Source organism: Bombus fervidus, chromosome 15 (genome assembly GCF_041682495.2).
Source record: "Bombus fervidus isolate BK054 chromosome 15, iyBomFerv1, whole genome shotgun sequence".
Lineage (NCBI taxonomy): Eukaryota > Metazoa > Arthropoda > Insecta > Hymenoptera > Apidae > Bombus > Bombus fervidus.
In genome coordinates, this window is record NC_091531.1 from 143,187 (window position 1) to 157,774 (window position 14,588).

At 31.2% G+C, this 14,588-nt stretch overlaps 1 protein-coding gene across 1 annotated transcript; it reads right to left on the reverse strand.

Moving 5' to 3' along the window:
• Positions 1–2,974: 2,974 nt before the first annotated feature.
• Positions 2,975–14,075, reverse strand: LOC139995163 (very long chain fatty acid elongase 6-like). Its single transcript, XM_072018401.1, has 4 exons — positions 14,022–14,075; positions 13,744–13,939; positions 6,923–7,325; positions 2,975–3,821 (listed from the first exon to the last, which is right to left on the reverse strand). The coding sequence occupies exons 1-4, from the start codon at positions 14,058–14,060 to the stop codon at positions 3,314–3,316; spliced, it is 1,146 nt and encodes a 381-aa protein (XP_071874502.1). The 5' UTR covers positions 14,061–14,075; the 3' UTR covers positions 2,975–3,313.
• Positions 14,076–14,588: the final 513 nt, after the last annotated feature.

Below are 14,588 nucleotides of genomic sequence, written 5' to 3' on the forward strand. Positions count from 1 at the left end.
TGGCCACAAATTGCCGCTTTCCGGAGCATTGTGCAACATTTGGTATGATTTAGAACAAAACTATTTTTTAGAAAACTGCTTTTTATCCATTGCTGTAATTAGAGAGACAGGCGTGTATTATTTCTTTAAAAGTTTTCTTACCAGCTTCAATAACGCTTGCGACAGTCATAAATTTCGATTGTTGAAAAAGGTCGCTTATCGGAGATTTAGCGACATCTCACATCAGGTATTTCAAGCTAGAAAGAAATCCCACTACCTTTAGTATACTATCCTTTATCAAATGAAGAAATTGTAAGTGGCAAAACCGGAATCAGTTATTGAGATGGATGTAACACACCAAAATTTACTTCGGGTATTATTAGAAGGAGATGATAATGACGAAATTCTTTTAACACTTTTTATGAGAAAAAATAAATGTACAAAATTTGAGATAGAGGGATTTATGATATATATTAATAAGCAACCATTTGGCTGAATAATGAAAAAACATATACAGAGTTCTTTAGAGTATGTGATTCGCGGTCAAAATCAAATTTCACGAATTGAATTTAAAAACATTTTGTTCCTATGAATTCACAACTTCCCAAAGCTTCGAAATCCACACATATTTCTTCTTTCAGATAATCCTATGATTAGATTAGGGTTATGAAGACAGAATCGTGATATTTTAAGCGAAACTAATTGTTTTAACTCGTAATTGTTGTTAAAATAAGAATATTTAATGACAACTAATTGTTATTAAAAAATGTATAGGTTTTACTAATTGCTATTAATTTTTACTAACTAAAAATATATTTTAGCATAAGAATATTTAATAACAAATAATTTTTAATAATTTTTATTGGATAAACATTAACTCTTAAAATAAAAGTATTTAATAAAAATTAATAGTTACTAATTCGGCTGCTATGGTCGGATCGCAAAACAGTTTCCAAGCCAGTCAGCTGCGTGCATCAGACGCAATGCAATACTTGAAACTTGCTTGTCGAAAAATAGAAGCAGTGCTATCCATGATATTAACGCTGTGGTATATGTGTCAACACAAACATGGGATACATATATTGGAACTAGTGCGGCCATGGATATCGCCTATGTGATTCGAGTTTTAACAAACGTAGCCGCGTATGGCGCGGGGGTACCGGAAGAAATCCGTCCTTAATTAAAGCTACCGTCACGCCGACGAACATTCTTTCCTCAATTCTGAATTTTCACAAGGCTGTCTTCTAAAATATTGTAAAAAACTAACAAAACAAACACTGTTTGCAAAACATTTATCATTGTCTTTAATTTTTGTAATAACTTCTAAATTCATAATAAAAGTAGTACATAATATAATGGGAATGACGCAATGGGAAGGTTATCAATTCTTCACTGATAGTGTGTATTTTACAAAAAAATGAATATAAGTATTTTCTTATACCATTAGAATATGCAATATCAGCAGAAACAGGCAGTATAATATACATACGTACATAGACAGTTCGAATGAAAATAGAAAAACGTTTGAGAGGTGTTCCCTACATACCAAACCAGATAATAATCAATATTGACACTTAAAAATCACAGAAAATATTCCAAGGCTCGATAAAGTTCCTGAACTAATGCATGATCCATTTTTTAATATCACTTATACTTTATTCATATAAATTGTTATGTATTCTATGGCTTCTGTCAATATATATATGTCGGAAATGAAAGGACACCGTGCCTTTCCTTTAGAACTCTTTAGAAAATCCCCAATACTTTAATCTCTATAAGTTAACCCGATTATAATTTTCCGAGATTTACGATAATGAGATTGGGATCGAGACGACAATTAATCGCCGAACGTAACCGCGGTCACGGGATGAACGTTTTACCTAACAGAGGTATAGAATTGCATAGCTCTCCTTAAAAAGAAATAGTTGTAGCGACACTTGACAGTAAACATTCCAATGGTTTCTGCCCCGTGGCTCGTCACACACAGACCCTATTCTTCGGGCAAGATGATCGCTAGATGTCGATGCATCATTCCCAGCATATGTTCAGCTAGCCTGAAGACCCGCTATAAATCTTAGGATTTAGTTAACTGAGGTCCTTCAAACTGACAAACAGTCTTTATTACAATCCGTAAATCTATCACCTACTACGGGAAGATCTGCTTTCCTCGCGTACGACGCTTTCCGCTAGTAACTTCCTCTCAAGGGCAGCTAGCATCCTTTTCTAACCACCAACATAGAAATTAACCAATTAACAGCAACGTCCATTTCCATCACTTTCCGAGTGATGAATTTCCTCGACGGATCCGATGATCTCGTGCCCTTAGACAGTCCCCATCATAGTTTTCCTCTGCAGCATCACCGGGATGGATAATACTTTCTCGTGCGATCTCGTCAGCGAGCAAAAACGTCTTTACGATCAGTGGATACTTCACGTTTTTAACTATGAGTCCGACTTAGACTTTGGAAGAGAGTATATTTGTTATCCCATTGACCGCGGATTTGTTATCGAACCTAAGACCATTATCATTAGTGTCTAATCATCGCGGTTACTTGTCGATTCTGTAATACTCACACCTGTGCTAATCAACATTACTTCGATTGCATAACAACGATGGCTAATTCTAGAGAATATTCATTACACGCCCCTAACTCTAATCATAATGTGAACCCAACATATATATAGTTTCGTAGTTTTACACGTACGACAATAAATATGTCAACCCTATAATTCATTATTATAAAAGTATATCAGGTTTGCCAGCGAATCTGTGTTTAATATATATATATATATTTTTTTTACTATTAAATAATTCAATATTAGATACGTTAATATTACCCAAATATTAACACATTACGTTTTCAAAAATTATATCGCTTCCGTTCTTGTTCCAGTAAGGTTTTGTCACGTTATCGGTTGAAGGAAACATTACAAATAAAAGAGATCAAAAAATTTTTTTGGAGATCGTTTCATAAGTAAACAGATTAGGGATATGTGTGTTTCCAGGACGAGTTTTATTAATTCATTCGTATTATAGTTAACGATAATATCGTTAAGATATTAAAAATTTATTCCTGATTCAGTGTGCAAGATTTACTTTAATTCTATTTCTCCATTTTCATTCTTTCACAATCAATTTTTACAACTTCGCCTTCAGAAAGGCTTGAGAAAACTATATTCATCAAATTATTTCTCGACGTCCATATCCATCACATGAGATTTTGATAAAGTTTTTCTTAAGACATGTCACTGAAAAGCATTCGTAAAAAAGATTTAAAAAATTTCTTCACCTACTCTACATAAACTTCAGCTTGTCATAACTTCATCTATTGGGCTAATCCTTCTTTCCAATTTTGTTTATGTGTTTGTTAGATAAATAAGCCTGCTGGAAGAATCTGGCAAATAAAATGAAATAACTGAGGTACATCAGCATAGCAAGTTTGATGTTCAAAGGCGTAACATGACATTCAACTTGGGCACTGTGTACATAGTAGTAAGCTGATGCAGTTAAAATGCAACCCACAACCATTTGCGATAGCTGTAGCGTAGTAACAAACATGGCGACCCATTTTGGTATTTTGAATCGCATTGCTTTCAGAGCATAATAGGAGTACATCCAGGCATGAACGAAGGAGTTTACCAAGCCAAACCACTTGCCATTTCCTGTGGCCTCTCCATAAGAGAACCATGTATAGAGAAGGACTGTTACGTGATGATACCAATGTAGAAAAATCAATGGTTGCTTTCGTAACACAATGAAGGCTGTGTCGCCAAGTTCTACTAGCTTCGATAGGGTAAAGGTCCACGACCAAAAACCGAAAACTGGATCTTGAGTAAGATGGCTGGAAAGAATATAATTACATTTCTATTATGATATAATATTTTGGAAATATTGTTATATGTTATGAACATGATATGTAAATTGAAGTTATATAGTCTGTTTGTTAATATCTGTCTAATGTTGTGTATTTTTCATATTACATACAATTTACTTTTGTATTGGAAGTGGCTGTATGGTGGACGCGCTTAATTTGGAGGATTGCTACACGTGCGGGACTCATCTTCGTTACTTGAAGAATAGTTAATGAAACATAGCAATCATAATAATGTAGTCTGCTACAATTTTTGCAACTATACAACCTAACGATTTTCAAGTATAGTACAATAATAACAAATGCAATTATTTTTGTTATAATATCAAAAATAAAAATTCCCATTTATCCATATTTTATACATTTCTTTGAAGTTTCTCAATTTTCCAGAGCATCGAACAACATTTTGCAATAAAAGTTAACAAAAAGACGCGAATTTTCAGTATTAAAAAAAATTTACAGATAAGATTAAATTACAGATTAAAACTGTTTAGCTGAATCCCTTGCTTGAAGACAATTGCTACGTTTAAACCATCCTTCTAAACGTAATAATTTCTGGGATATCCCGTGAAATATGTTTTCAATCTCAATTTTGCAGGATATTTTTACTCCTTCGACATGGATTTTCTCGTATAAAGAAAATATGTGTCAAATATATTACGAATGCCTTGCTAGATACGTATGCTATCGCAAGGCGGATGGAACATGTACAGATACTTTTAGTATAAAATTAAGTTCTGTATGCATTTACATTTAAAAAGTTTCGGGATAATAGTATTAAAAAAATAGTTTTTAAGGTAAATGAAGTTTTATTATCTATTATTCAACATATATTCCTTCCTTGTCACATTTTTCTGAATTGTTTCTGCAGTATCCAAACGCTGCCCTTTCCGTGGCATCGTCAACTTAGGAAACGGGGGAAAAATCTTAGGCAGCCCATCAAACAACTGAAGGGCATTCTAGATGTCTCATCGATGTAAATAAGAGCCACAAAGTCAAAAGCGAAAATAATGTCGATCGCACTTTTTGATTCAAGAAGATTGATTCACTGTGAATTCGTGACCTACCCCTCCCCCCTCTTCCAGACTACAACTAGATCATTTTACATTAAAGTACTCGATCACCTTTAGAAAAGAAAAATAAAGAGAAAAAGGTCAGGCGAAACATATATCAATTACGAGAATGGTTTCTCCTTACCACAACTATTTTGCTTAAAAATCGATCATGGTAATTAAGCACCCACTCTACTTCTTGAATTTATCTCCTTCTGACTTGCTTCTGTTGCAAAAGCTAAATATGATACTGAAAAGACAACATTTTGACGATATGGAATCATTTCAGACGAATGTGACAGTTACTCTGAATATAATTTCAAAAAGGCACTACATATATGCCTTCCAACGGTTGAATGGCCGATCTGAAATTTATATAGAGAGGGAAAGAATATACGTTGAGTAATGATAACATTTCATTTATCTTAAAAGTTGTATTTTTAATAACATTAGTTTCGTAGCTTTTTTGTGCGCTGTATAAGTTGCTAAAAAGGCTTCAATCAATTTATTTGTTCAGGGTGAGTCAAAATTATCTGTTAAGATCACTACACCGTGATTCTACATTCTCGATTTAATGGTAGTTGACGTAAAAAAGTTACCGCAGTTTTGGCCTTGATTTTGACCATAGACAAGTCGAGGTCAAAAGTCAATTTTTTTTATCACGGGGGCTAACCCTTGCAAAAGTACAAATGTCACAAATCAACCATTCTCTTGAAAAATAATAAAGTTCTATTGGCTACTACATTGGCTACATTATGTCTACATTTCATTCATATTGCAGTTAGGAAAGAAGTAAATAACGTGATATTGAGGAAACAGGGAGTTATAATAATAGTAATAACTTAGCACGTGAGATAGCGCATCCTAAATACAACAAAGCCAACTTTATGATTTCGCATTATTCTAAAATTACTTTGTGTATGAGAAAATCTCTTCATACAGCAGTTACATGACGTCGAATAAGGCACCATTTGGTGTTATTAGCATTTTACAGTAGAACACGTATAGTACACATGAAGATCAAATATGTTTTTTTTTTTTTTATAAAATTAAATTTCTTTATACGTTGGTCGATACACCACGTTATTTACTATACGAAAATATTAACTTGCTCATACCAAAAAGCGATTAGTTCAAGACATATTTTCATAAATTCACTTTCCAAACAATGTGACAAATGTAATGCATATCTCCAGTAATGCATCGATTAATGCATAAAGAAATGTGATTTTATTTTAAAGAAACGTAATTAACCTTCATGTGGCCTTTATGTGACTACTAGCAAAATAACAATATGAAATCGTACCCTCTTCTGCTCCATTCATCTCTCATTTGAAAGGCATTTTTCATGCTATGATTTTAAAATAATGTAAAACCACGAAGTTAGTTCCTACCTTAAATTCCTGTTTCCTCGTTAATATCACACTATTTACATTCTACCTGCGAAATAAACATATTGTTAATAATTTCAGTAAGAGCTAGTAGAATGCATCATTTTTCAAATGAACGATTAAAATGCGACCATGCTTATTTTGTAAAATACTCGTCGTGACGAGTAAAATAGAATGCAAGCAACAGATATTTGTTCTTTTGAGCACGAGTTTCAAAGTCTAGTCAATTTTGCGGCAACTTTCTTACGTCAATCTTCGCTAAACCGAGAGAGTAGAATCTCGCTGTGGTGTTCATGACATATAATTATCATTATCTTGAAGTCTGGACCTACATAATAATACATAAGTCTGGATCTACATAATTTACTACATTTTGCGTATGTAAATACGACCAAACACTATTAATTGCATCATTCTGGTATGAGAATTTAATATCGAAAATAAACTCAATCGAATGATGAATTAATAGATGCAAGTTACATTCTTTAAGACTTTCTTTATAAATTCATTTCATGCATAATGCTTCAAATAAATGTTCAAAATTTAATTTTTATTTGGATTTAATTAATAAATAATTTTCATGTTATTACACATTCTGTTGAAAATATTTTAAGAAAACTGATATTACCTAGGTGTACAGATGCTGTGGTAAAATCCGTGATGCCTTAGTACATGAAACATACCCGGCATGCTTCTAAGAAACCCAAAAATGGAGTATATTGCAAGCAGTGTACTCCACAAAATAAGCATGCTTCTCAATTCGTATTTTGGTCTATTTGACATGTAATGTTTCCCGGCAAAAATTAGGGTGACATAGATACCACAGTAATAAAAACAATTCGGAAACTGGTCCTTAATCCACATTTGAGTATCCCAGAAATCGAAGTTTTTTTCGAAGTTGAAAACATACGAGTAATTTGGTACAGTGAGCGGCGTATGACCCAGGTTGTTCATGTTGGAATATTTTTTCTGCTTGCTGATTATCAAAAGCTTAGGAAGAAGACACAGTCTTCGTCTTTGTTGCCAATTTACTGAAAAGAAAAAAAAAACAATTACTTTGCTTTTTCAAATGTAAGAAATTAAATATTTTCAAAAAAATATGCGCAAGATAATATACAATTTTAACAGAACAAATGATTAATTATTATAACAATAGCATCGAAATATTATTGCACGTTCGAAAAGATTGTTGTAAATCACTGAGAATACATAAATAGCGAAATAATTGCAACTAATGCGATTATAGTGCTATGCCTTAGTGTATGCACATGCATATATGTAGTGTCGTGGAAAGATTATGTAAGAAAGACGACGAAATATATACAATGTTGCGAGAAAGCGTATTCGGCAGACAGGCCAAAAGGACCGAGTAACTTCAATGGGCCTAATGGATCATCAATATATCCTCAGTCCTTCAGTTAAATAGTTACTTAGAAGAAAGCGTACGTGACCATGGTGGGCGGTTACAGAACGCGTGCGTGGTGGGGGTATGAAAAGACGACAAAGGATGCTTGAGGGAGAAGAACGATTAATCATCAGTTGTTAATTGAGAGTCTAGTTGCGAGGAGTTAGTTGCAAATCGTCCGTTGAGTTGAGAGAGTTGAGTCGAGAGAGAGTTGCGTGCGAGTTGCGAATTGGTTAATCATTAGTTGCCGAGTTGTTATGGATTGTTAATTATTGTGAGTTGTGAGTTACTCATTTGGCTGTCGTAGTTATATTATATTACTGCATTAAGTTCATATTAGATAATTATCTAGTAATAATTAGATAATTTTCTATTTAAACCACTGTAAATAGGTCCATCTATCAATAAATTTATCATATAGGATAGAAATCATCGGAAATCCTAATTTCTAGTAATTCTGATGATCAATCTATATATGTCTATATGTTTGTATGTTTGTACCCCTACAACTTAAACACAACTTAACCGATTGTGGTTTCAAATTCGATTTACAGGTCTCAACAGATTCGTACGGTCTCAAGAGATTAAATAAAATGATATCCGACTACGCAAAACTAAAAAAATGATAAAAAGAAAAGACAAGATGTATGTGTTTCACTCAGGTATATGAATCACACATTGAAATATGTTGAAGTAACTGACAATTTAATCATCATTGTGACAATTTTTAATCAGAGCAAATGCCCGACTACGGCATTTCTAAATGTTACTTATTTGCAAATTTGGTAAGTATATCAATTACCTAAAAATATCTGAATGTCTACCTTACATTTCTGAGTAAAGCGCATACATCCCGTTTTTTATTTCTTTTAGTTTTGCATAGTCAGGTATCATTTTTTAAAAATATGCAGTAACTCGCGAAAGTATTTAAACACCTTTCAAAACAGAATAATTTTTTGAAAGTGAACCAAATGATTTGAATTTTTCTGGGAGATCAGAAGGATTAGTTAACTGAAGACTCGCAAAAAAGTTATGAATAAATTGCAGTTGTTTGGAATCGGAAAAAGGATAGTAAAAGAAATTTGTTACAATTTTTTTATCTGGCTCTGTAATGAAAATTTAAACAACAAATTATGAAGAATTATATCATTTATATACATACTGAAAATTTAATCGAAATCAGTTGGTGCAAAAACAGCAACAGTCATCGAAAGGTGAACAAAAATGTAGATTTATCACAGTTGTAGGCCGAAAAAATCTCGTAAAAAAAGTAAAAGTCGTAGAAAACTGCGATTTTCATCGTGTTTAATCGTTTATAGCAACATTAACCAACTTCGATGAATTTTTCGACAAATGACATATCTCTTTAAAACGTGTTTAAAATTTGTTTAAATTTCCATTACAAGCCCAGATAAAAAATTTGTAAAAAGTGCTTTTTACTTTTTTCTCCGCAATTCTGATCGATTACATTCTTTTTCGACATTATTTTCTATACGTCATCTAATCAACTAACCTCTCAAAAAAACAATTCAGATCATTTGGTTCATTTAAAAAAAAATTATTCTATTTTCAAGCGTGTTTGAACACTTTCGTAAGCCACTGTATATATTTTATTCTTATTAGTTGATTTTAGCTTGATACGTGCACTACGTTCGAGCGATGTGCGATCACTTTTTTTCAGTTTTGTGGATAAATTACTTCTTAATAAATTAAATCCTATCCATCCCTGTCAGATATTAATTGTAGAAAATAATTTTTACAAATCAAGCATTTGCATCAAAATTAAATAACAAATAACTATCATGAAATAACAAATAATTTATTTCCAAAAGTGGAAAATAAATCTCTAGCAACAAACGAATGAATTTAACATTTGTACAAAATATTTATTACTATTTTAAAAATTAATTGATTTTCAAATAATCTTAAAATTTAATTTTGAAATCATATTATTTTTCGTCCGAAAGAACAATATACAGGAGAATCTACAATATCAGTATTCCTGTGATACAGATACAAGAGACTATTTTTAGCTAGTTCTAGCCTTCTCAGTCGTCAGTTCCTGATGAAATTCTTAATATTGAATATATTAAATTAGTAACGTTTGATAGATTCTCTGAATGACAACGATTCAGAAACTATTGGACGAGATTACATAAGATAAGTTCGGAGAACAAAAGTTTTATGATTTCGGATATTTATCGTCACAATTTTCCTGATCAATAAATGAAAACTTTTGTAACGATATTAAACTTATATTGTTTCAAATTTTCAATGAAAAACTTATTTTTGGCTAATAAATCTTTACTAGTCAGCAAATTTAACATACATATATACACATAAGTAGCTGTAGAATTATGAGCAATGTCAACACTTTTTCTCACTATAAGTAAACGTTACAGTAGAGAGCAAGTCACTGTGATATTGGACCAGCTGATATCATAGTAAACCACTTTACATCTAAATGATCGATAGTTAAAACAGCAGGATTGCCTACTCTAATATCGAGTGGACAGATATTCACTTTATGTATGGTCGAGTGTCTGTATTGTTGCAAAAGGAAATCATTTTGGAACTTCACTGATTTTGATGTAATCTTGTGATATATGAAATATATTGCCAATGTCAACATTCTAAGTAACTTTCCCCTATAAACTTTCGAGTATAACCGCTATTCAGTCTCAATTACAGAGATACACAACATGTATTTATTATGGGGTTAACTTACAATTAGATTTCAATTAAATTTGGGTTATATTTTGATTTACTAATATTGAGGATAATGGTAATTTATAATTATCAGGTTAATTACTTCATTTTATTATTAATACTATGTAAGATATATTTTAACCTGGAGATATTTCAACCATTATGTTAAAAATGCAATAATTTGGTTGTCACAGCTATATCGCCGACAAAATAAAACTTCTACTATGTAACTAATGTAATGTTAGTTTCGAATTTCTTGATCGGAAATATTGGTTTTTCGTTAAATACGTTGTACGTGGTACGTGCGTATGAGTATCACTGTCTGAATCAACAAAGGTCATTCTATGTTTTATCACCAGATGTCTGTGGTGATGGCAAACAAAGAGCTGGAATTTCGATCGGGAATTGATAAAATAAATACTTGCACATTTGAGTGTTGAATTCCTTCAAAAATCCATTACCCATTCATCGCCTTCGACAATTTTGTTATTACCTTCCATATGCACAAAGTGTTTTTCTACCCATAAAGCAAACTGTTCACTACAAAAGTTCGTCCAATCGGTAAATGTATTTGAGGCAAAACATAATTCGTTTATTATGATTTTTGTAGAGGTGGTCGCAGCATTATTTTGTCTTGGAAAATGTGTATTATGGAACGATTGGAAGATGTATATTATGAAACTAAATATCCTTATAAGTATTAATTTTTAGATAACACTTGTGTTTATGTTTTCTATTTCGACTTTTGGTATAATATGTATTATAACATCTAAACATTAACTTTTCTCGATCAAATTTCACTTCATTATTGCATTTAATACAATTCACGATGTCATGAATTATTTTCCGGCAAATCAAAAAATCTACCAATTTTTCATAGTTGCTATTTTATGTATATCTCAGAATTCATATAACTTCGTGGCAAGGCGATTGGTGAGCAATAAAATAAGTTTGGTCTTGATACAATATCGAATTTTGTTTAAAATCAATGAGGAAAGTGGAGTAGAAGAGGAATATCTGTGTTTACGTTGCCGTGGTCAAATTAAATGATTTAACCTAAACCTAACCAAAACATGGTTTGCAAATTACGATATATATTATGTACGTAGTATCGAAAATAGTTTTGTGTATATATCTGAGACTAATACCAAACAGGTTATACATATATATTAGGCAAAATTACTCAGCATGTTGATCTTGACAGTATATTTCAAGGTCACTGAAATCTGAATAATTACCGAATAATACACCTGCTTATTAAACAAAATTCATAAGAAAATATAAAAGGCTAGCGTATGGAATTTATAAGTATCTTTTTATAAGTATATATAAGTAGAATTTATAATATATGAATTATAATCCAGTTCATTTTTTGTATTATTAATGAAGAAAAGCTATTTGTTACAAATTATTATATATTGTTATTATTATTATATTATACTATTTGTGTACAAATCATTGTAAGTGAGTAGAAACAGAATAGAAACATAATTATAATGATAATTAAATTCTCATTCAGAATAAAAGCCATCTGGATCTGTACATTTCTTATCTGTATATCTCTGCTGGTTTTTATTTCGCAGAAAACCGGTTCTATTGCTGCAAACCTGAATTTATTTTCTTTGAAATGAAGATAAAGGAATAAAGAATAACAATTTCAAATAATGAATCGTTTCAATTATTTAATTATTTTGATCATAGAGATGACATAAAGAAAATGATCTTATTTTATATCAAAATAAAGTAAATTATTTTCTACTGAATCAATTATTTTAATCTACTTCCTGAAATCAAATAACATACGAATGAGATTTTTAATATTAATTAAAGTCTTAGATATTATGTTAAATATTACATAACTTGTAATCAAATAAAACATATTAAATAAATAGCTATTTTTCAAATATTTCATTCAAATAATGCCAAAACCTTAACCCAACAATGCACACCATTAATTCAATAAAATGCTTCACATTTCCAGTTTTTAACGTATTTTCAAGATTTGAATCCCATAGTTCATAAGAAAACGATGCAAACACATTAAATCTTTGCTATGGCAATACTGAGTGATTAATCAATGAACCATTTATGTGAACGAATTAGATCATTTTCAAATTTTTGTAGGATAATAAAGGTGGTCGTTATTTCTGATATTGATATAATATATTGTAATTCGAAACTATTTGAGAGATTAGTAAATTACAAAATACGAAGTAAAAATAAAAGATTATTTCCCGTTACAACTTAAGAATGAAATAATTCCAAGAAAAATAATGTACTTATTCAATCAAATTAGAGTGCATAGTTATTCCAAAATATCTTCTATTGTTGTACAGCTTCGTTTCAAAATAGTCTAGCCAAATTTATATTTGGGAGCAACATTGTAATTAAATTAAAAATTGCTCGTTTCTAATTTTGAATATACTTCCGACATCTGAATCTGAGATAAGATATTTAATGAAGGAAAAAATTTAATGAGCTTCACATAGTCGGGGTCAATTAAACGTGGAAATAGATTTTATCCGTGGTAGTTCTGAATAACTAACTAATAAACCATTTTTATGTACGCAGATGAATACATCAGATCATTTTGAGATTGTATTATTTTATAGGATCGTAGGAAGGGTTGGTAAAAATGTTGCATCTTGAATGAAAAATTAAACAAAAAGCTAATTTTATATTTCATATATTAAAACGATTAATAAATATTTAGTCTCTTTCCTTCCCTTTTTTCATCGTTCAATAGCAAATATTCTATCATAAATCTTGAAGTTTTCAAAGAGATGTCATATGATGGTGACAAACCACCGTTTATTAATTAAATTTTAAACCTGATTGTCCGAATCGCACCGTTCCTTCCTCTATAGTAAAAGACTCACAAATGAGAGTTGAACAGCTGAGAGCGTGATTCAAGAGAGGGCGGTAATCTTAAAACCTTTAACACACAAAGAAATCGATCTGATTTCCAAAAATTATAATACAAAGTTCTAAGATTTCGCTGCAGCATAAGGTATCGACGAATAAAGATAAAATTTATGTAAGCGTAATACTACACAATTTAGACAATTCAAAGTTCTTATGATTATTGTAGATATAGTCCTACATTTAACATAATCGACTAACCAATTCATCAATTATCCTTTTCACTTCCGGTACTAATTTAATTATAAATGATTCTAGAATCCAAGAGCTTGGATCGGATAACGTTAACATATTTATTAACAATTGGAGAGAATGTTGCTCCGAATTTTTCCATCTGATATTTACTTTACAAAAAAATTCTGAATCGTTAATTTTCTTATCAAAAAATAAAATACTTGAATGTTACTACTTACAGTTCAACGCGATTTTACTTCTTCGAAACGATGAACCACTTTGGAGTCCAGTTTTTATTTCTACGGAAATATGTCCCGGATCCAAGTACCTCTGCACTTCCTCTTCGTAAGTGTGTAACTCAGCAATGAGAAATGGTATACTTGGATAATGAACATTTGCAACTGACGTAGAGCGTATAAAATCCCACTCCTGACACTATATTATTACGTATGGATAGAATAGAATTAATGTAGACACATGTACCTTGGATTGAGCTATTTTTACCGATTTAACTTACATTTATGCAATATATACGATTCCAGATAATGACGCACATTGAAGGTTGTATCACAACTTTTTGTTTCAATAAGTATCGATTGAGAGCAAAGTGTGAGGGGTCAGAATTTTGACCTTAAATAAAAGTTAAGGAGCCGAATACTTCTATTGTGATCGGTCTGCCAACTATCCCCTTCACTTCAAGTATTAAGTTATTTGAAGAATTGAGAACACATCCGAAAAATTGAATACGATTTATCTTTACGTTGCATCGCAACAAAAGAATACGTGGTCATTTATTTATTTATTTGCATGTTTAAATATTGGTTAATATTAAATATTGATTAAATATAGATTTATAGACTTGAATAGAAATCTCTATCACACATGTAATTAAATTCCTAGCTTAGTCGACACATTTTCATACCGTTTACTCTCCTCAATTCCTACAATTGCAAACTTTCATATTATCTTTGGCAAATGATAACAAATATTTCGGTTTCCAATCACCAAAGCATGAGAAATAACATTTTTTAATTTCTTAATTTGTTGTGATGGAATTGCTTCAATAAAAGTGACATTTGAAAAA